This window comes from Haemorhous mexicanus, chromosome 28 (genome assembly GCF_027477595.1).
Source record: "Haemorhous mexicanus isolate bHaeMex1 chromosome 28, bHaeMex1.pri, whole genome shotgun sequence".
NCBI lineage: Eukaryota > Metazoa > Chordata > Aves > Passeriformes > Fringillidae > Haemorhous > Haemorhous mexicanus.
In genome coordinates, this window is record NC_082368.1 from 142,962 (window position 1) to 165,807 (window position 22,846).

A 22,846-nucleotide genomic window follows, 5' to 3' on the forward strand; every position below is an offset into this window, starting at 1 on the left:
CAAGGGCAGTGAACTGGGATAAACTGGGGTTTTGCCTCATCCCACAGCTCCATGGGAAATGGAAGTCTCCTGCCTGAACAGCATATGTGGAATCATTGGAGTTTCTCTAGTGGGAGTTCATCCTGCTTCTTCATGTTGCAGCCAGGCTCTGCCTTTGCCTTTGCCTGAGCCCACCGGCAGACAAAATGCTCAGCCTGGGGCCAAACCAAGCTGGGCCTAATTCCACTCAAGCCCAGATTCCACTTGGGTGCTGGAATCACCCACTGAGCCCCTACCTGGCACAGCTGGGAACACTGAACAATGCCCAAGATGCCTGAATATAGTGAGGGTTGGGAGCACCCGCTAGCACAGGGCATGTATGGGGTGTCAGAGACCCAAGCAAACAGGATGTTGCATGCTGGGGTTCACTCCTTTTGCATGGGAGTGAGGTGCTGCCAGTACCATAGTCTGCAGTGGACTTTGGGCCACCTTGTGGCCCCCAACTTGTTATGGACCCTAAGGAGGGAACCAGTAACAGAGCAGAGACCCCCATGGGGGCCCCACAGGCCTGTTTGCCCTGGTTCTGCCACGTGTCAACCCATCTCATCTCAAACCAGCTCCCCTAGTTGTGCTGGGTGTCAGGGGCTGCCCTTAGGGCAGAAACCTGGGCACAGGCTTGGGACCACACTGATAGTAGTCTGAGTGATGTTTGTGTTTTTTTTTTTCCCTGTTTTTGTTTGTTCCCCTGTTTTTTGTTTTTTTATTTTTATTTTTGTGATGTGAATCACTGGCACTCTGGTGCTGCCCATCCATCCCTGGCCCCCCCTCCAGGGCTCAGCCCCAGATCCCACCCAGCACCAACTGCTGCCTCTGCTCCCACACTGCTGGGACAGGCCAGCCAGGGAACAGGGACACAGGGCCACCACCAGCCCAGCCAACACACTGCTGGGGCCGTTGGGGCCAACCCCACAATGGGAGCAAGGTCACTGTTGCTTTTTGGGGCAATTGAGGGGAATTGAGCCATGTGCTCTGGCAGGGCAGGGACCAGGCAGCAGCCCTGTTACAGCTCAGCACTGCCCCTAGGACAGCTCTTTGTTTTCCTCCACGGGAACACACAGCCCCAGGCAGAAGGACATAGCCTGACCCCTGCCAGCTTTTCCTCAACGCTGAGCCACACAGAAGTCCAGGGGTGGTGCAGTTAACACAGTCCAAAAAACACAGTAAGGAGAGAGAGGTGGCCAGGCTCACGGGTGTCATGACTCTCCTGAAGCAGCTGCTTGCACATCCATGTGCGCTGTGGCATGGGGACAGCGGAGGCAGACAGGAGGAGCTCAGCACCATCCCAGGGGCTGAGCTAGGCTGCAGCTGATGCTACACGGAATTGGCAGGTGGTATAGACTGAATGCATTGGAGGGAGCAAGGGAGGGCACCGTTGTGCGGGGCACAGCTTTTTACCACCCTGGGTCACAGCAGCACCAGTGACATGACTGCAAGAAGAAAGGAACTGCTGGGCTGCTCGAGCAGTGTCCTGAACCCCCAAAGCCAGCGATGTCTCCTGCCTGCTGGCAGCTGCCCTGTCCCAAAGGAGAAAGTCCCTGTGCCCAGAGGGACCAAGGCCAGTGCAGAAGGGGACTCCAAGTGGGCGGAGCTTCACCAGCACACACTGTGGAGGAGAGCACAGCTCAGCATGTGGTTCAAGCAGCTGCTCCTGAAATGCCCATGGCCTGATGAGCACCAAAGAGTTCACAGATTGACAGAGATCATCCCATTTCTCTGTGTTCAGTGTATGGGGGGGCCGGTGGCTTTGTGAGCGACCTGCTGAGGTAAGGACCAAGGTTTGCTATGGAAAGCACATCCCTGCAGTTACAGACAATAGGGGTTGGAGGCAGTCAGGGACTTGTTAAATCACATGCAGTCATTCACACAGGCAGACACAAACATGCTCTTCTGGATTCCAGGAGATCCCATGGATCATCAGCTGATCCCATGGCCAGTGCTTGATGTGGCATCCTTACATGTTCCCACGGTATGTAATGTTGGTGAAGGTAGATGTGGCCTCTTTATATAAAGGGTTATGGGTCTGGAGGAAGAAAGAAGATGAAAAAGAGCATCATCACTTTGTGCTTGGCATCAGCATTTGTTCTGCTTAATATCTGGGGTAACTGAGGCACTGTCTCAGCATGGAGTGGTGCATCCCTGTCTCCACCCAAGGCTTTGGATGAGCAGTTTAATGGCTCCCCATAATGTTTCATGGGGCAGAATAGGGAAAACTGCTGTGGAGGAAAGGAGAAGTAGCAGGAGCTCAGGAGGAGAGAGACTTCTTGAAAGAGCCTTCCATCCCATCCCATCCCATCCCATCCCATCCCGTCCCGTCCCATCCCATCCCATCCCATCCCATCCCATCCCATCCCATCCCATCCCATCCCATCCCATCCCATCCCATCCCATCCCATCCCATCCCATCCCATCCCATCCCATCCCATCCCATCCCATCCCATCCCATCCCATCCCATCCCAACCATCCCTTCACTTTGTGGGGGATTAGGAGATGGAGGAGAATGGGGGGACAGGTATCAGTGCTGTCCCAGCCCCCTCCCTTATGCTTGGGGTTCCTCAGTGCTTTCCAGCATCCTGTGGCAGGAGGGACCTTCTGCCTCACTCATGGGATGGAAACACTGCTGTGAGCAGTGAGTATTGGGGTCGTGCTGCTGACAAGTGTTTTGGATATGCTGGAGGGGGAAGAATAACCTAGGATATCATCCTATCACCTGTGTACAGCCCCTGGGATCACAGCAGGCTCAGGGAAGGGGTGTCCTGGCTGGCAGTGTCACCTTGAGTCCTGCCTGGGACACTATCCCAGGCTTTAGAGAGGAATGGGACAAGCTGGCCCTTAAGGACCATGTCATGGGACAACAGACAGCAGCTGGGCTCTCATGCCAGGAGCACTGGGATCTGGATCCCTCAAGGCAGAGGCTGTGGGATTTTGGGACTCCTGCCCAGCACACCCAGTCCACTGCTCCTCACCGTGTCCCACTTGGCCCTGGCCTTCTCTTCCTCGAAATGGGCAAACTCACGACGGTCGTGGATGGTGATGAGGAGCTTCCATATGAGCAGCGCAGCAAGGCCGATGAGCAGGATGGCACCTGTCACCGAGAGCAGGACCACCAGCACATCTGGCCCCTTTGGACAGTCTGGAGCAGAGAGGAGGGCAGGGTTGGGGGGAGCTCAGCACCCCCAGGGCAACTTAAAGCAGCTCTGGGGCTACCTGGCCATAGGTACATGGAGCTCCTTTGGTCTCAGGAGGGCATCATCCTCCTCTGCCAGCAAGCAGGAGCCTCTACCCTGAGCATGGCAGGCTCTGTGAAGGAGGATCCTGTCCATGGGGCACCCATGCCAAAATACTTGAGCACCTGTCTTTAGGGTGGGGGTCTGCACCCAAGCCTGAAGCTAGATCAGGAGCATCACAGGTCCCACCTGCAGTGGGGGATGACACCAGAGACCAAGTCCTTGTGCTTGTGAAGTTTGCCCCAAACCACCAGGCCACTGACACCCCGCCCCAGCCTCTGGCTGTGTGTCAACACTGAATTGGCAAATAGGGGTAGGGAGATCCAGTGTGAGCCTCCGCAGCTCCTGCTCCCCCTGCACACTGCCCCAGGCCATCTGGCCACCCCAGCCTTTGCCCTGCCTCTCTTCTCCCATCTGCCTGGGGGGCTGGGAAGTGTGGGCTGTACCCTGCCCATGGCAGACAGCTGCAGTGAGAGCTGGTGGCTGCCTTCAAGGCTCTGCTTCTGAAGGATCTGCAGCCACACAGCCCCAGGCTCAGCTGAAGTCAGTGGACACGCCGGGGCTGCTGATGGGAGCCTCCTCTTATCTGCTTCCCAAGAAAAATCACCCCCACAAAGTCAAACACAGGATGAGGGCAGTGGGAAGGTTGAACCCCCATCCTTGGTCTCAATGAGGGGATGAAATACCTTATGAAATGTGATACCTGAGAGGCAGGAAACCATGGCCCGCTGGCACTAAGCAGGGGACAAAGTAGTTCTTTAATCCCTCTCAGCCCCCAACCATGGTCCCCCATGAGCCTAGCTGGAGTGGGAGGTACAAAGGGAACTCAACATTCCTTCCCCCCCCCCCCCCCGCCGGCACAGAAACCCAGCACAGTACATTCTGCAGCCCCCAGCCTAAGCATGGCAGCTGGGTCTTACCAGGCTCCTCGATGACATAGAGGATGGACTTGCCACTGGAGTCCTCGTAGTACTGGAACCTCATCACACAGTCATTCTCATCCTTATAGGTGCAGTTCACAGCATCCTTGCCCCTGTCACCTGCCAGAGGGAGAGGCTCAGATTCCTCATGCTGAGGGGTGCATACACAGGGGGAAAGCATGTGGCATACGAAGCCCCCTGGATTTCCATGTATTAGGACAGGGGTTGGGTCTCCTCTTACTCAGTTCCTGCACTGTCTCAATCTCATCACGGCACATGCGGCTGCAGGACTGCTGCTCCACTAACTTTCCCCGCTCAAACTTCTTGCATTCCACACAATCCCTGTGGAAGAGGAGGGAGGTACCATGAGCTTTTCCAGGCTCTCCTCAGGCAACTGTCACACCTTTCAGTTTCAGGTTGTGGAAATCACAGCAGTCCCAACCCTACTGGGCTGCATATAGTGAGAACTCCTGCCACCAGTGCTGCCAGCTCCATGATGGGATATGACCCTTCTCAGCTCTATGCCAGCTCCCCTGAATTCCACTGAATATGACCTATCCCAGCTGTCTGCCAGCCCACAATGAGGTATGACATGTCCCAGCCCTCTGCTCTTTCTCACTTTTTGATGGTACAGGCGTCCGGGCAGGTGGGGCACTTCTCGCAGGTGTCTCCGTAGGAGCCGGGCTGGGTACACTCGCAGCGGCCGCACACGCAGGAGCCATGGCCACTGCACACCAGCCCATTGCTGGACATGCAGGTGTCAGTGCGTGTAGTGCAGTTGCAGTAGTCTCCTGTCCAGTCTGAGTTGCACAGACAGTCCCCACAGCTGCACTGCCCATGGCCTGGGGACATCCAAAAGGCATCAGAACGCTAAGTGTCTCCACAGAGCCTGTTAGCAATTCCTCATATGGCTGCCTATAACCCAGAGTGGCAACTCATTCTCTGTGGGCACTGCAAGGCAGACCGGCCACCTAGAACAACTCCTTTGCGCTGTCCTTGGTGTGGGACAGTCCAAGATGTGAGAAGCTCACACCAAACCCAGACCTTCATCATGCCCCCAACACTCCTCTTATCCCACCCAAGCAAGAACAAACTCCCACATTTCAGGCTGAGCTGCCCCAGCTCCAGCAGCAGCAACTGGAGATGCTCCATCAGATCTGTCTCTGAGCAAGTCAAGTTCTTTCTGTGGCTTTGCATTTCAGATTGAATCAGGACATCTGTTCAAAGCCCCCAAGTCTGACTCCTTTCTCAGGCCTGGACCAGACAGGGAAAACTGACTGCTGGTAAAAGCCCAACACACGTTCACTGAGACTGGTTTAGTCAGACAGACAGACAGGCATGCTCAAATCCTGCCAAACCCTGGAGCTATTTGCATTGTGGTTTATTTCAGCTCAAAGATGAGACACAGCAAGTGGTGGAAACACCGGGGAGCTGCAGGCGCTGACCTGTCCGGAGCCCTGAGCACAGTGGGAGGGACACGTTGGGAATGCTGCTCCCGGCGGGGTATCGGCTGGGCACTGTCCCGGCCGTGAAATAAATGTACCGGCATGTGAAATAAATGTATAACCCCATTAATGAGGAACTAGGGCTGAGTCACAGGAAAATAATGCCACGCTGGGTGACAAGGCATGGAAACAGACCGGTAGGCTGGGGAGAAGTGGCTCAACAGGGTCAGAGAGTTCAGGTTAATTAACAGCCCACCCTGGCCAGGAGCAGCTCTTCATTACTGCCCTTCATCCACCCTGGGGACCTGCAGCCCTTGTTCAAACAGGAACAGGCTCCTTGAGGATACTGACTACTCAGGGTGGGGGAAACCCAGCTGTTTCCACTTCCATTATCAGCAGGCTGTTAAGATAAAGGATCAATCTGAGCAGCACAGAGGCAGTGTGAGCCATGAAGTTGGCCTGAGGGGCAGGTGGGATCTCAAAAACTCAATTTGGAGACATCAGAGAGCAAGAATTGAGTGTCATCTGGCCCCAGCTTTCACTTTATCCAGTCTGGGCTCCAGCAGAGTGAAATCAGCTTTGGCCACTGATGTTTTCCTGGGGATTTTTGGGATTTCAGCAGGGAAGTGGTGTCTTTTTCTGGCACTCTGTTAGCAGCCACCTATCCTGGGCTTACAGAGGGAGGCTGGGGTTAGGAATGGGAGTGGCTACCCCTCTCCCATATTCACCTCAAATGAGTTCTGGGGTGCTCTACTCCTGGAGACGATGTGCCACAGTTTCATGCCTCATTCCTACGCACTGTCATCTCTCTCACATCCCTTAAATACATGAGATGGGCAGAGCACTACAATTCACTCAGACCTTCAGTGTTTACTGGAGATGTGGGTGGAAGGAACCTTAAATGAAGGTTCCTGGTGGGTAAGAGGCTCTGGCATATCAGGACATTTGGAACTGCTGTTGGGATGGGGTTTCTGCGGGAGGGCTTCTTCCCTGGGAGGAGAATCAGAGAACCCAAGGACCTGGTCCTCTCTTTCCAGTATTGAGAGCAGCTGGATTGGAGAGGGGGAATCTGGGAGTGTGTGGAAGAGATGAATATTCAGGAGGGGAGATGCTGTAAGGCCAGCAAGGAGGGAGGATTTACTTCCCCAACACTTTTGCCAATATGAAGTCTTCCAAAACTGGGTGGAGGATAAAACCCACCTCTCCCCACCCTTCCCCCTCCACCCTAGGGTTTCCTCCTGCAGAGCAGTACTTCTGATGTGTTTGAGCTATATGGTTCAAGCAAGGTCCCTGCCTTGTGCACCCCAGAGCTGTTTCACTTGGTCCCCACCAGCCCCACCAGGCCTCCTTTTTAACCTTCTAGTCCATCCCCACTCCCAGCTCTCAGGCACAGGAGGTGATATCAGTGGCCGAAAAGGTAGTAATACCCCTTGCATCACTTCAGACCAGGGCTGGTACAGGGAGATTCATGGCTGAACAAATCAGAGATGGTGAAAACTCACAGGACAAGCCCCAAAATGACTGGTGTCTCCCTTGCCCAGCATCTCAGGCAGCCTAAACAGCCCCAAGCCCAGCACTCACCCGAGCACATCTGGCCCTTGAAGCGAACACAGGAAAAGTCGTCGCACTCGCAGTACTTGCCCGTCACCTTCCCAAAGTCGCTGCTGTGGCACACGCACTGCCCGCAGATGCACTCACCACGCTGGCTGCACAGGGGCTGGCCTGGCCGGGGGCTGCAGTTGTCCTGCTGGGAGGGGTTGTACTCCTCCTCCGAGCACTCGCAATGGGAGCCCAGGCGCCCGGGGTTGCAGCGGCACACGCCGCACTCCAAAGTGCCATTGCCATGGCTGCAGGACAGGCTGTTTGTCTCAGCGTGGCTCTCACAGGAGCACTCGCAGTCGAAGTTCACCACCACTGTCAGGCTGTCCTTGAAGCCCACGGGTTTGATGGTGAAGGATTTCTGCTGCTCCTGGGGGCAGCCCCGCACTTTGACCTCAATACTGAAGCTCACCTGGAGGGCAAAGGTGTGTGTCTGGATGTCAGTACCTGCTCCAGTCCATGCCCCAGCTTAAGGAGCTCAGAAATGGGAGCCACCAGGTCTCTTTGGGCTCATCAAAGCTTATCAAAGTTGTCCCAGCACAATGTGGACTAGATAATGTGCTCGCCACAGTAACCAGGAAAATTTTAGGTTCGATATTAGGAAAAAATTCCTCACTGAGAGGTTTATCAGGCTCTGGCACTGGCTGCCCAGGGAAGAAGTAGAATCACTGTCCCTGGAAGTGTCCAAACACCTGTAGATGTGGTGCTTAGGGACATGGTTTAGTGGTGGACTTGCCAGAGATCAGTTAGTGGTTGGACTTGATGGTCTTAGAGGGCTTTTCCAACCCAAATGATTCCAGGTTCCCATGCCCTGTGGTCACCAGCCAAGGCTGAGCTAGAGAGATCACAGAGTCTGCATCCAGCAGATTCAAAAAAGCATTCTCCTCCTTGCACCCATCCTGCTGGGACCTCTCTCTCTAGTGCTGAGATTCCAGGGTCTGTGTCACCTGGGAGGCTGTGGGACAAGCAGATGGTGCTGGTGCAGAGCAACAGATGACCTGGCAGTGCTGCTATGTAGAGGGGAGAAAAGCCAAGCCCATGAGTGGGATCCTCACCGTGTCCCCGATCTTGAGCCCCATGCAAGACTTGAGCCCAGGGATGACCTCATCGTTGAGGCAGGTGGCATTGAAGGTCAGGGACAGCTCTTCAGGGAGGTCACGCACCTCCAGCTCCACTTTGGAGCGGATTTTCTAGGGAAGGAGAGAGGACTGATGAAGACAGAGCACAGGCTGGGCAGGGCTTAGCCCTGGTGGGGTCCTCCCCTGCCACCAGCACCACAGCGATGCTCCCGTGCACATGGGAAAGGAGCCAAGTGCCCCAAGTCTTTCTCAAGCCTCAGCTGTGTCATTCTCTACAGGGAAAAGTTTTCAAGACAGGAAAGGACAGGCAGTTAACACAGTGATCTCACACCCTCGGTGTGCCTGCACACATGGGTGGAGGCAGATGCTCACAGCTGTTCCAAGGAGGATGCTTGGGACTGGGGGAGCTGACAAATCTGTGGGTTGTTGGCAGTGGGAAGCAGTGGCTGTTTTGTTACGAAGAGTGCTGTTGTGGGGCCATCACACTGCACACTCACCCCATAGGAGTCCACTATGAGCTGCAGGACGTTGCTGGAGTCTCTGGACAAGGTGCCCACGGTTGTGCCTGGGATCAGCTCACTGTAGTTCTGCAGAAGTATCATAAACAAGGTCTGTTTGTTATGGGTAAATGTGCCATGGCTGGATGAAACCCTCTCCAGGAACATGGGAGCTTTGGTAGGACAGACCACCAAGCCATGTCCAGCCACTCATGGCCCACCAGATCCCCAGGAGGGTGGCTTTGCAGCTGGTACCTGGTAGAGGCCAACAACTGTATCTGTCACAGCAAAGATCAAGTTGATGTTCTTCTGTGAGAGTTTCTCAGTCATCAGGCCCAGAGAGGGATAGTCCTGGGGAAGAGGAGAGCTATAGCCTAGGAACATGTACACCCTCCCACCCTGGTCCCCATCATGCTCTCCAACCATGGCTGAAACACCTTTCCCATCCCATGGGGATCCAACAGGTGCTCTGGGCTCCACAACCCCATGCCTGGGTCAGGCTTTACCAGTGTGGTGGTGGCAGAGTAGAAATTATCCTTGTCGATGTGGCACTGGGCATCATTGGGCTGCACGATGCCAGCCAGCCGCCCATCCAGTGCGATGTGGGTCTTTGCATCCGTGGTGAAGACGAGCAGATGGGAAGCATCATTCCTCCAGCCAATTTTTTCCTGCAGTGAAAGGCAGCTCCCAGTCATGTGTCAGCACATGCTGAGGGCAGCCCTATGTGCCAGCACCCCACTGCTGCCTTTGTGCCAGGGGGTCATGCCTTGGCCGTAGAAACCAACCTCTGCACAGGAAAGCAAGGCAATTGCTCTCGCAGGGAAGTGCTGTGGGAGTGTGGAGTCTGGAAGGGGGGCATGGGCTGCTTGTAGGTGAAAGATGAGTTTAATTGGTTAGAGTGTTAATCACTGTGGCTAATGACTCAGGGATGCAAGATCTCCAGCAAAACCAAGGTGAAGGCACAGGAAGTGTTGTCCCTTCTGGACTGGTCACTGCAGGGCTGACATTGGATTGTTCTCGAGCACCTGCTCTGCTCCTCTCCCCTACCATGATCCCATGAGAGTCCTGCTCTTCCTTTGACTATTGGGCTGGAAATATCTCACTTGAATGTTCACCTTCTCCAGAAATCAGTCATACAACAACTCAACAAGGCTTATGATCATGTCTGGGAAGAATTGATTGGTCCCTACCAACCCGCCTGGCCCAGCCTGGTGACCCTGTCCTGACCCTGGCCAGGCCTTCCTGCCCCTTACATCGCACACGGTGGCCTGGATGATGGCATCGAAGCCACCCTCAGGAGCATCACGGTTCCGGGAGACACTCTGCTTCCGCACCTCCTCGTTGAAGCGAGTCACCTCATCCGTGAGCGACAGGACGTGTTTGTACCCAAACATGGGCAGGCAAGTTTCCCCGATCCTGTAGGAGGAAAGCACCCAGGGCACAGGGCTCATCAGGCTCTTCCAGCTCCCATCCCTGCCCTACAGGCATCCCACAAGCCATCGTACTGCCCAGGATGTGCTGGAGGGACCCAATGCCCCCAAGAGCCTGAGGCTGATGAAGGACCTTTTAGATAAAAAATAATGTTGTAGGAATGCTGGGCTCAGCTCCCAGCCTCAGTCCTGCTGGGATTTTTAGGAGTAATTTTCTTCCAGCCTCAACATTTCTTTTGAAAACATGATGCAATTTTTTTCCCTCAAGAGCTTTCCCTTGATAATGATATTTCTAATTTAGACCTGCTCCTCCTCCCTGTGTCAGCAGAACACAGATTGCACTGAGGTTTGAATCCTGTCTAGAATCAGGCACCCACTTTCTCCACTCCCCTCTTTTCCTCCCAGGCTTAATTGCCTACCCCCCTCCTAGTAGCATAGAGGAAGAGGGAATGGGGATGAATTCAGTTCCTAACACCTCTGCCATTCCTTCCTCCTCACACTCTTTCCCTGTTCCAGCCTGTTGTCTTTCCCTTGGGAGACAACCTTTCAAGAACCTCTCAAACACAGGTCCTTTCTATGGGCTGCAGTTCTTCACCAACTAATGTGGATTTCCAGCCACATTTCAGTGGTGTCCCATCAACTTCTGGCCCTTACAGGACTCCCTCAACGTGGACTTACTCATAGCAAGGGTTCTTGATGGCTTCTGGAGGAGATATGTACATGTAGGGGGAAATGGGTTTGTCCACAAAGGCCCCAAAGCCGATGCGTAGGTTGCTGGTGAGCTTACGCATCTCACTGGCCAGTTTTGTGCCCAGGTTCTGGATGTTCTTCAGATCATCCTTCATTGAGTTAGACAGGTCCATGAGGTAGTAGATGTCCACAGGGTAATCTTCCACTTGACGTACTTGGACATGAAAGACCTGGGAGTCATCTGGAAAGCAACAGGGCAGTAGAGTGAGATCTCGTCTCCTGGAAGGGGGGAGGGGGGCTCACCACAGGATTAGGGGGGAGGGGTCAGCAGGAACCCAAGGGGATGGTTAAAGCTTCTAGGAGGAGAACATTACCCTTAGACAGAGGGGCAAAGCCCTTAGTCAGGTGCTTGCATAGCAGATGTGCTGTGTGCCCCTGGAAGTGTCCAAGGCCAGACTGGATTGAACTTGGAGCAACCTGGGATAGTGCAAAGTGTCCCTGCCCATGGCAGGGAGTGGAACAGCACTGTCTTCAAGGTTCCTTCCAACCCCAAAACCATTCTGGAATTCTATGGCAGATGGGGGTTATGTCTCCTGTTCTCCTAAACTCTCAGTGCTGGGACTTGAGCAGATCTTCCTGTCCAGGGTTGATCTCTCAAGATATCCCACAGGAACAGCTGGATGGAGTGAGGGAAACCCCCACTTTGTGGGCAGGTCTTAAAGGCAGGCTGCAAGACTTCTTAGGACTTCTCTGAGCTTCCAAGGACTCTGACCATTTTCTGCACCCTCCCCCATCCCTGTTCCTTTCCTCTCCTCTCGCCTCTCCCAGCCCCTTCTGAGAAAATTTTGGTGAAACATTTTCCACTGAAACAAAAGCCTCCTTAGAAAGAACCTTCTGGGAAACATCCCAGTTTTGATGACTTTTGCACATAAAAAAACCCCCAAAAAACTGAAAACACTTAGGGCTGACCTTTTCTTTCTCCCTTTTTAAGAAACACAGGTTCTTTCTTCTGATCTTTGAAATGGTTTCTTTGAAACATAATCCAGGGCTCAGCTACAGCCTTGTCAGAACACCTCACATGTTGAGAAGAAAAGGCCTTAACTGAGCTTAAATTATTATTGTTTTCACATTTCTGTCTAAATCTGCATGACATGTTCTTTCAGGATGAAGAAACTTTGAAAATTTATGACAGCCCGAAAAGCTCCATCCCCTCTTCAGCTCTGCTGGGAGCCAGGGGTCCCATTTTTGTGCTTAGAAAGCATCTGTTTGCCCTCATTGAGCTGAAACCATGAGGATTCTGAGCTTGTGGAACATGAGCTGTGACCTGTCCTGCTTGTATCCTTTGTGATTTGGTATTGGTTCATGAGTCAAGCCAGATGACTTATGCCAAACCTTCTTGGTTCCGCAGAGATGGTATCAAGCGAGGGGTCTCTCCTCTTAATTCCAAGGAACAGGGATTTGCAGCACTCAGAGCAGCATACTCACCTTCCTCCTGACAACAACCTTTGGAGCTAGAGAACAAGGGCCACTTAGAAGCTCCATGTCCCGTTTGTGGGGGGATTCCTCTGCCTGCTGTCCTTCCAATGGGGCAGGACTCCTCCTGCCCATGCCCAGAGATGTGCACAGAGGCCATGTCTTCTATAGTTTTGCCTCCTGCCTGGCATCCTTGAAACTCCTGGATGCTGGCAAAGGACCAGAGCAGTTAATTGGCTCCAGTCTGCCTGGCTGAGCAGAGCCTGGGATATTACAGGGATCTGGTGGCAACCCAACCCTAACAGCTGCTCTGTGGCTTGTTAGATATGAGCTGACTTCCACCCAGGCATTCTGAGCACAGCAGTAGTGCCTCAGGTCTGAACAGCTTTATAAAATACCCCATGTGGTGTTGAAGTCACATCCTATCCTGCCCCTCAAATACCTCAGGACTGAGGCAAGAGAACAAACACAGCAAACAGAGAGCTCAGATGCCCACCAGAGATGTTCTGGAGGATTCTGTGCTGCTGGCAGCCTGGCCTTGTCCCTGAAGGACACAAGACCGCCTTGGCCAGTGAGGCAGAGTGATGGCTCACTCAGTGCCTGAGCCCTTTGCGTTATTCCCACTGCATGTCCCCATTCCTACAGCAGTCTGGGGGCTCTTACCTGGCCGCAGGTTCAGCTGTATTCTCTGAGGGCTCATCTGGGTGGTGGTTGCCCCCCCCGAGCCCTTGTTGCTGAGAGGTCGGTCCTCCAGGATGGTGACACTGCTGCTGGGGGACTCGATGTGGTCCTGCCTGCAGCCGTTGTGCAGGAGGTTGGCATGCAGGTCACAGCGAGGGGTTGACTGCACCCAGACCTGTGGGGGAGGGACACAGTCAGGAGCCTCCCAGGACTATGCTGGAAGAAGGAGAAAGGCCCCCACCTTTTCCCTGGAGAACCCCTGCTTTATCACACCTAACTCCAGAAGAGGATCAAAGACTTCTTGGGGCACACAGTCTCTTGCCTGAGGAAGGCAGCAAACAGAGGGGATGTGGGATCAGTTGCTCCTGCTGGAGCAACTCCTACAGGAGCCCATCAGCCCTTGACAAGGAATGATGGATATCATATCCCTGCCAACCTCCTCCTGACTCCTAGCAGCTGTAGGTTTAGGTCTGGGTTTTGGCAGAGCTAAAAGGAAATCCTGTCTCTCTGGGATGGCTAGAGGAGGGTGTGGCAGGATGTGAACATGGCAAGCTGGCTAGAGGCAGTGTGGGACTTTTAAAATTATTTATTACCTTGACAAAAGACAAATCACCTTTCCCCCTATTTTTCCAACATGGGCCCTTAGAAATCCTGCCATGAGCAAGAAGTGTGTCCACTGTGAGTGAGCTCATTGCACAGAGCAGTGCTCAGTTCCTGTCTGGAAGTGGATCAGACTTATCTGCAGCTCTCCAGCTTCCTAATGGATGGAGCTGACTGGGGAAAGGAGCACCAAAAAAGGAGTGAAAGAGTCCAAAGGCACTGGGGCTGCAGGAGAAGCCTTGAAGAGCCTGTCAGGAGTAGGAAGCACAAAGTGTGGAGTCATGGTGAGCTCCAGCCTTGTCCCTCCTTTCCTAGAAACCTTCTGGTTCCTCCTCCTTATCACAGAACATTCAGGAGGGTTCCTACTCCTTTGGTTGCTTATGAAGACAAATATAGGAAGAATTTCTCTCCCAGCCCAACACTGCTGTGATCTGCTGCCTCATGTTCCTGCTCAGGGAGCACCTACCCTCCCCTCCAAAGGGATTCTTTATTTCCCTTGCTCAGCCCAAATCTTTCTATATTAGAGTCTTCCAGCAGAGGACCACCACAGCCTCTTCCTGCAGCAAAGGGAGGTGGCACAAGTCCTAGTGGGGCTGGTTCAGTGCCCTCCCTGCTCCTGGGATGCTGGAATCCACTGCTGAGCTTTCTAGTGCTAGAGAAATTCCCATGAAGGATATCAACTGCCCTGAACTGGGTTCAGGCTGGTTGAACCCAGGGATGAATTTGTACGTTTTATGCAAACGAGTAGAAAAACACAAGTGGTGTCAGGAGGTCCTGGCTGGCCTACAGCCCTCTGGAAACTGTGGCCAAGCGACAGCCAAAAAATACATCAGCAGGCGTGTTCTTACCCTGCCCCTGCCTGGGCAGTGTGCTGACAGAGAAGAGGACGAGTCATCCCTCCAAATTAGCTCCCTCACACTCACCCACCCACCCATAAGCTTGCTCAACAGGGCTCCCTGCTTTGGGAAGGGGTGGCTGGTTCACTCCAGATCCCATCAATCATCATATACATTCCTGTCCCAGTCAGGGAAATCACTGGAAAAATATGTGGGCAAAAAGCATGCTGGGCAGGTGGGTTTTAACCGTGGTGCTCAGTGATACCTGGAGATCGTAGGGAGCTCCCAGGACCTCAGAGGCTTCATGGCACCTTATGGGATTAGCAGCATCACTCCTGCTGTGAGATTTCCATGGAGAAGCTGTTTAACCCCAGGGCTGCATCCTTCGCCTTTCTTTGGAGTCCTAAATATAGTGACTGACTGAAGACTTACAGGAGCTTCCCCAACAACAAAAACTACTGCAAAAGTGGGACATTTGACTACAAGGCCCTGGCAGCCCCCAGTCTGTTTTTGACCCTGGGCTCTGCCATTTGGCTGACTCAACACCTGGGGCACAGCCCTAATTAGGAGTGATCTGGAGGCAGCCCAAGCTTGCTGGTGATAAACTCACAGCACAGGGATTTCATCCATGAGAAACCCATTCCCTGTAAGCACAGCCCTGATGGCACCAGCTCCCTACAGGGAGACGTGTGCACCCTCTCTATCCCAGTCATCCCACAGCCCTTCCCAGGGATGCTTGCCAGCTCTCCCTGCTCTGTCCCACTGCAGAGTGGACATCAGCTCACACTCCCTTCAGAATGGGAAACCTGATTATTTTATCCTAATCACTGCCTCCAGAGCTGATTAGTGAGGGCAGGGTCAGGCAGGGCTCTGGCAGAGCCAGTTCCATCCCTGAGCTCCCAGGGCAGAAGCCTGTGGGAACTTGTGTATTCCCCAGGGCATCTCTGTTTTCATCTCGGACACAACCACATGCAGCATCAGCTTCTCTGCAGGACAGCTCTTGGGAGTGCTCAGAGCACAGACACCTCCACAAATTAAGCTAAAACCTTCCAGCAGCTTCTCTGAAATCCAAATCTGGTCCAGTCTAGCCTCCAAGAGACCCAGAGTGGGTGACATTTTGGGTGGGTGAGACCCTGAAGGATCTATCACAATAATCTCCAAAGGGATTTAGAGATTTGTCTCAGTGTTACAGCTTGGCTGGCTTTTTCCAAAAAAGCAGATGAGAATATCTATTTATTGGTAAGACGAGAACATCTATTTATTGATGCTCATCAATGCCCGGGGTGGGGGGGGGGAGTGGTCAGTGATCACAAGAAACCACAGTGAAATGCTTCTCCAATCCAAAACCAGGAGATGGAGCAGCAGTAAATCACCACCCTAGGCTCCTTGGGAAGGCAGTGTGAGTGGAAAAGGGCTGTAGTGGGAGCAGAAGGAGCACAAATATGGGCACTGTCCCTTTAAAAACAGGGGGGGGGTGCAGTATCAGAACCCTCCCCCACCCTAGGAAAATTAAACAAACCCACAGAAAAAACCCTCATTGCTAAATTAAGACAATGTGGTCCAGATGTTGGAGGCAGAGTTGCTGAGCAGAGTGCACAGCCCAGCTCTCTGGGGGCTGGGTCTAGCAGCAGGACGGCTCCCTCACTCTTGCTTGGGAGTACAGCTCAGAGCAGCACTGGAAATATTTCCTTTTTTGGAAACCTTTGCTGTTCTGGAGGAAAAAAACCCCATCACGGCTCCCTCTGCACCATCAAGCCACCAGTGCAGCCCAGGATCAGCGGCTGGGAAGGAAGAGCCCAGCCCAGCCACCATTCCCCCTCTGAGGGGAGAATGGAGAGGGAAGCCAGGCCCCTTATCAAGCTGCATGTTTCAGACTCTCCTTGCTGCAGATAAAATGGGCACAAACATCTTTATTCACACCACATGCCAAACATCAGATCTGATGGGCACAGCAAGCCAGAGGCCTCCCCTCTGGATATGCATTGATCCCAAAGCAATAGATAATTGCTGGCATGATCCAGCAGCTTCCAGCTTGGATCCTTTTCCCAGGTCTTTTCCAAGTCCCAGGGGGCATTATGGGCACAGTTGCAGCTGATAGAAGTGGGTCTTCAAGGTTAGAGAAGGAGAAAGCAAGGAAAGCCTTGAAGGTTTCATCACCTCTCCCCATCCCCACCACCTCCCTTGGCTCTGCCCCGGGGCTCCTCTCCCATCCTCTTGGGAAACTCCCTCCTCTTACCCAATGGATTAACCCCCAGGGCAGCATTTTTTGGAGGGCACCATGGCAGATCTGCCTGGCTCTCACCTGCCCAAACAGGATGATTTGAGAGCCACAGCTCAGTGCTCCCATCCACTTTAGCTTAGTAACCAAAAACAGGCACCTTGTCTTCTCCCCTTATTTCTAATTAAAAAGGCTTTAAAACCCAGCCTTTAACTTCTGATAAGTATTTTCAGGCCTTCCAGGCCCCCTTCCCTTTTCACCCCTTCCAGGAATTAGGCTCCTTCAGCCAGTGCTTTACAGCAGGTTTCCAAGAAGCAAACCAAAAGTAAACCAAGTTTTTAAATGTACATTATTTGAAAGATAAAGTGAATTCCTAGTGAAAATGCCACAATTTCCCAGCCAGCTCAATGTAACTTCCACTAACACACCCAGATAAGGGGCAAATTTTGAAGCAGGGCAGAAGCAGTGCCCACTGACCAAGTGCCTTGAGCACAGGTTCTGAGCCAGGTGCCACCAAGGAATCTGTTTAGATACAGTGGGAACAGATGGAGACTGAGCTTGTGGCTGTAACCTAGACTTATCCCAAAGGTTCTTCCTTCCTTTACATCCCCTGCCCTTCTCAGGGCCCTGCTCAGCCCCCAGCTCTTACCTCAGCAGCGCACCAGGCACAGAGGGGACTGACAGCCAGGCACTGCTTGCAGGAGTTCACCCCACGGGTGGTGCAGATGTTGCCCCCTGAAACAGCAAAACAGAGCAATTACAGCCCACAGAACCCAAACTCACACGTGTGGTCAGCCACCAGCTTCTGAGCAGCCAGAACACCACCAGTGCACTTCTCTATCCGTTTTCCCACCTGCAAACCCTGGATGTTGCCTCCTTGCTCTCTCCAGCCTGGTATGAGCTGCGCTTCATCTTGCCTAAGGCTGAGCATCATTCCCTACCTGCCAACTCCTCAACGGGTCCTCTCACCCCTGCAGCATCACATGGGTGTTGGAGTGAAGCCCCTGGCAGGGAGTTCATGTATCCTTGCAGACACTCCTGCAGACACTTTGGGGCAGCAGGAGTGGAAAGGGTGAATTCCCAGGGGTGCATGGTGGTACCCACAGCCCTGCCAGGGATTGTCTGCCTCTTCCCATCACCTTGACCCAGGGTGGTTGTTGACACCTTGAGCAGACACTAAACTCAGTGGCTGGTCTTGGCTTGGCTTCAAATCCAGGGAAAGGAGGGGAGTGAAAGGGCACAAGTCCAGAAATGTGCTGGTGGTGGTTGGCATCAATGTGCCAGGAAAGCTTGGGCTCTGTCAGTGGCTGTGGGGACTCAGGGAGATACCTGCTGCTACCAGTCCTGAAGGTCAGAGGCTGGTGAGCCTGTGGGGGAGAATTAAAGGGCCATAAAATGCCTGTGGAGCCCAGGGGCAGGAGGAGCTCCTCTGACACAGACCAGAGTGGGTGGCCCTGCAGTTCCTGCTGCCAACAGCCAATGTGACAAGTGGCTGGGACACCGCTGCCGTGACGTCACCCTTGGCTCTTCCTCCCTCCCAGGCACAAGCATCTTGGCAGTTTTAGGATTCTCTGGGCAGAGAAAACTGCAGCCAAGTACCCACTTGGCTGGGACACACTGCAGCCTGGGGAGCCTAGGGGAAGCTGGCGGGGAGCAGTGGGCACTAGGGCCTCCCCCCCTGCCCTATGTGCCCTCATGGTTGTCCTGAGCAGTGTCCCACAACCACAGGAAATGGAACACAAAGCAGAAAGAGGAAATGGTGAAACAACATCATCAGATCTTTGAGCAGAACCACAACCACAGCACCATGCACTCCTGCCTGCTGGCATGTAGCCAAGGGAGTGTACACATGCGTTCACACCTGTGTTTGTCTATTTGAGGGTGGTGTCCCAGGCTATGCCTGTCCCAGGGGCCAGTGGCTGCTCGGGGATGTGCCCCAGAGCGTCCCCATTGCACCTCTGACACCTGCAGTTCCCACTTGTCCCACACTAAACTAAAGGCTGAACCCAAGTGCCTTGCTTAGCACCAGTTTAGAGGTGGCACCCACACCCAGAGCTCTCATCATACCCTGAAATACCTGGCTCCATGTGAGGATGGGACAGATTTTAAATGTAACTTTTAAAAGAAGAGTGACAGCTTGGTCTCCAGTGCTTCCTGCACCTCAGCAATGTGCCAGCAGCAACACCGATCCTTGGGTGGACAGGGCTAGGAAGAGGGAAGGCAAAGGGCTCCCTGAAACCAACGACAAGAACACCTCCCACGACTCTCGCCGGCTCCTGCTGTGTCCATGTGAAATCCCTCCTGTCCTGCCAAGTGCCGGTGGCTGCAGCCAGAGCGCGTGCCATGGATTTGTGCTGTGCCGTGCAGCTGGGGGCCAGCTCAGCCCTCCAGGCAGTAGGGAGGCACTGCCCAGACAGCCCTCAGGGATGGGACAGCCCTGGCGGCTCCAGGTGCTCTGGACTAAACGCTCAGAGCTGCCAACCTTGGGGCCACTTGCCTGAACACAGAAACAGCTTCCAAATCTGCACGTCCCTGGGGAGCCCTGGTTCTTTGATATGTGCACCAGGATGACAGCCCTTTGTTCAGGGATGGGGAGAGGTGCCAAGTACCCACCTGCCACAAGCCAGGGGTATCCTTGCTTTCCACTCTCACTTTCCTCATGTAGTGGCCATGTCTAGCTGCTGGCTTAAAACTGTGGTTGCTCAGCTCTGCTCAGACAGTTACAGCACTGAGTGCCACCAGCAACACTCCTGGTCCAGGTACCTGTTTAATGCCAGTGTGGGTTTTATCCCCTCATGGTGGGTTTTATCTGGTTTAGTCACCTGGCCCTGCCCCAGCACCCACCTTGCTGGGGAAGGGCAGAGCTGACAAGGCCTCCATGGGGGCTCTGGGACATGAGACTCACCAGTCCAAATCCTTCCTCAAACAGGTTTTCCCTGTGACTTGACCCAGTTCCTCAGCCACTCCCTGCCTCAGTTTCCCCTGTGCAGTGTTAACCTTGATCTCAATGAGACCAGGTTCCACTAAACTCCATGTGGAGGATTCCAGGGTCATGTCTGCTGGCAGAGCCCCAGGGTGTCTCCTCATGCCATGAAATCTGATCTTGAGGCTAAGGAGCCCCAGGACCCTCAGAGCTCATCTGCTCCTCACCATTTGGTACAAATTACCTCCTGCCTGTGTGCAGCCCCTGGACCCTGGTGGTTTCCTTTCCTCTCCTTCTGCTGCCACCCCGAAGGCCAGGGGTCCTTTATCTCGTGTCCCCTCTCTTTACTGGGGATGTAAATCCAGTCTTCGGGTGGATTTTGGAATGAGGGCCATAGACCTAGGAAGAGCACTGTCATGGCTATGGAGCTGCCAATGGGATCAGGTGGGGCTACAGCTGGGAAGTCCCTGTGGGAGGCATGCTGCCATTCCCAAGGCTGCCCTGGGGTCTGATGTCACATCATGCCACTATGCCATTGCTGGTGTCTTTGCCTGGAGGGTCCCTGGAGGTCTGTATCTGCTCCCAAACACACACAGCCCTGTGGTCCCTATGACATCCACCACTTCATGACCAAGACACTTTGCTGGGGATGGAGGACCTTTCCCTTCCTTGGAACAAATCTCCAGCACTGTACAGAGCTATTCTTGGCTGCTATTCCATGGGGCTGGATGGAGCAGGGCCTGGGCAGTTATGACCATCCAAACAAGAGGCTGGTCCTGCTGTGAGCAGGCAACTGCACACCCCCACCATGGGGAAATGTTCCTTTTTTGGCATTCCCAGCACTGTTTGCACGGCTGGATGCAGGGATGCAGTGTTGGGAGAGTTTTGTGGGACCAGGTACCTTGTGAGGATGTGGGAACAAAAGCACAGATGGGTGGAAGTGGAGGATGTGGAGGAGGTGGAGGATGTGGAAGATAGGGAGGATGCTTCAGCTAGAGTCCTCTCAGGTTTTGGCCCTGTGAGTGCCTGGCAGTCCTTTCTAGACTCAGACACTACCTGGCTGTGAGCAGGTCAACACCATCCCAGTACAGCCTATACTAAGAAATTCTGTGTTTTTTAGTGACTTTTTTTTCCATCTTTGGAGCTTTTTTCCCTAGCCATAAAAACTAATAAACCCAAGTACAAAACCTGCATTTTTAAACTATGATAGCAGCTGCTCTCACACAATGAGCTGATCCTAAAGACTCCAGTTTTTGAAGAAAAAGCAATCCTGAAATACAAGGAAATGAGACATAAACTGCTCTTAATGATGGGAACCACCCACCTGGGGCTGGGCAGAGCTGTGGTCCTGAGAGAGGTGAAAGCAGGGAAGCCCAGACTGATTTGGATTGGAAGTGACCTTAAAGCCCGTCCAGTTCCACCCCCTGCCATGAGCAGGAACGCCTTCCACTAGACCAGGTCGCTCCAAGCCCCATCAAGCCTGGGACTGAATTTAGGGAATTCAATGAAATTCCCAGACGTTCCATGTCTCTGAAACCCCCAGACATCTGTAGCTCAGCATCACTGTGTCCTGACTGGAGAAAATTACTCAGTCCCAGTCTGCAATCAGAGTAACTCTGAGTGGTGCAGGAGCAGCCACACTTTGTTTTCCCCCTCTGCCAAACTGAGCAAGAATGAGCACAGAGAAAACCTGATAAAGACATTTGAGGAAACTTGATAAAGGTACAAACCACATCCTCTCCAGCCTTTCCGTTGACTATGTGATTAGGACCTGGGCTTTCTTGGCAGGTTCCCACCATACCATTCTGAGGGTGTTTTTCTTTCAAGCCTCTCCCTTCCTGCCAGCATCTTCCTGGGAATGGGATGCCCCAAACTGAGCACAGGCACCAAAGATATGTACACAGCCCCAAATTGCAGCTCTATGAACTCAAACTCTTGCAGGGGTTATCCCACGTCCTGTACTAATGACAGCTCCATCCGGCAGCAGATCAGAGCCTCAGGCTGTTCCTGGGAATTCACTAAAGTCTGGAATTCTTTAGACAGAACAATGTTGCCCCAAACCCCAAGTCTGGCCATGAAAACAATGTGACCGATTTATAAATCACCATACTGCAGTTTCTAGATTTCCTTTGAGGCTTAGTCACTAGGAACACACCTGGGGAGGAGATACCGCTTTTCCAGGTTTTTCTGTATGTCTGACATTGGAAAACTTTTTAAAAATACAAACTACATTTATCCTGAGATCATATGATGCCAGAAATCAGATTTCTTAAAGAAAAGCATTAAAAAAAAAACACGAGAAAAATAACACAGGACAGCAATGTTGACAGAAATGCCCCCCCCCCCCCCCCGCGCCCTTAAAATGTACTGACACAGGAAGGAATTACCTGACGTGATTTCTCACAGTGAATTTTCTGTTTATAAAGGATGAAGCCCAAGTCACACCCCAGTCCTTGCATTACAAACCAGTAACCAGAGCCAAACACAGAGCAGGTAGATTCAGTAAGATCTATCACATCCAGTAAGAATAACCCACCAAAGTATGCTTGACCCTATAACATCCCTGAGAAGTTCCTAGCCCCGACCCAGAGGAAGCCCAGCCGGCTTGAGCAGCGCTTCCTATGTGGGAATGCGCTGCAGCTCAGGCTGCCAGCTCCCCCTCCGGGTGATTTTCCCATGAAATCACAGAATATGGGGAATGCAGAAAGTCCTGGGATTTGTAGAGGTAACAGGCAACATCTTCACTCAAATGGCTATAAACAGTGACAGGAGCGACAGAGTAAACCTACCCCAGCTGCCAGTAGCGCAGAGCAGGAGGATCCCGAGGGACACGGAGAGTTGATCCATCTTCTCTGAGCCCCGGGCTGGGGGGACTGCTTGGACCGGCCCCTCCACGAGTGATGGTCAGCGGTTCTGGAGTAACTGGAGGCTTTCAGCGGCTGAGAAGATGAATCACAGGGCTGGGTGAATGACACTCATGGCGAGTGGGGCGGCCGGAGGAAACTGCTGCCTCGTCACTTCGGAGTCCGGAGAGTCCCCGCCCGGTCTGCCGCCAGCTCCTTGTGAGGTTTTCACTCTCTCGGCTTAAGCAAGGGACCTAGTAAACCCTGGCAGCGAGTCCTCCCTCGGCACTGGTGACCTACAGCCCCAGGGCTCGTAACAGGCGCCTTCCCATAGGCTCTTCCGCCTGG

The 22,846-nt window shown here is 53.3% G+C and overlaps 1 protein-coding gene across 2 annotated transcripts; it reads right to left on the reverse strand.

Moving 5' to 3' along the window:
• Window positions 1-1,858: 1,858 nt before the first annotated feature.
• Window positions 1,859-22,846, reverse strand: ITGB3 (integrin subunit beta 3). Of its 2 annotated transcripts, none has more exons than XM_059868970.1 (15): window positions 22,445-22,846; window positions 17,382-17,467; window positions 13,061-13,253; window positions 10,913-11,165; window positions 10,139-10,220; window positions 9,311-9,472; window positions 9,060-9,155; window positions 8,805-8,894; window positions 8,284-8,418; window positions 7,211-7,640; window positions 4,804-5,026; window positions 4,426-4,526; window positions 4,185-4,304; window positions 3,004-3,170; window positions 1,859-2,059 (listed from the first exon to the last, which is right to left on the reverse strand). In XM_059868970.1, exons 1-15 carry the CDS (start codon window positions 22,500-22,502, stop codon window positions 1,991-1,993), a joined length of 2,265 nt encoding a protein of 754 aa, XP_059724953.1. In that variant the 5' UTR covers window positions 22,503-22,846; the 3' UTR covers window positions 1,859-1,990. The 2 variants fall into 2 exon arrangements, with proteins under 2 accessions (XP_059724953.1, XP_059724952.1); XM_059868969.1 differs by having other exon boundaries at window positions 10,058-10,220; window positions 22,445-22,845.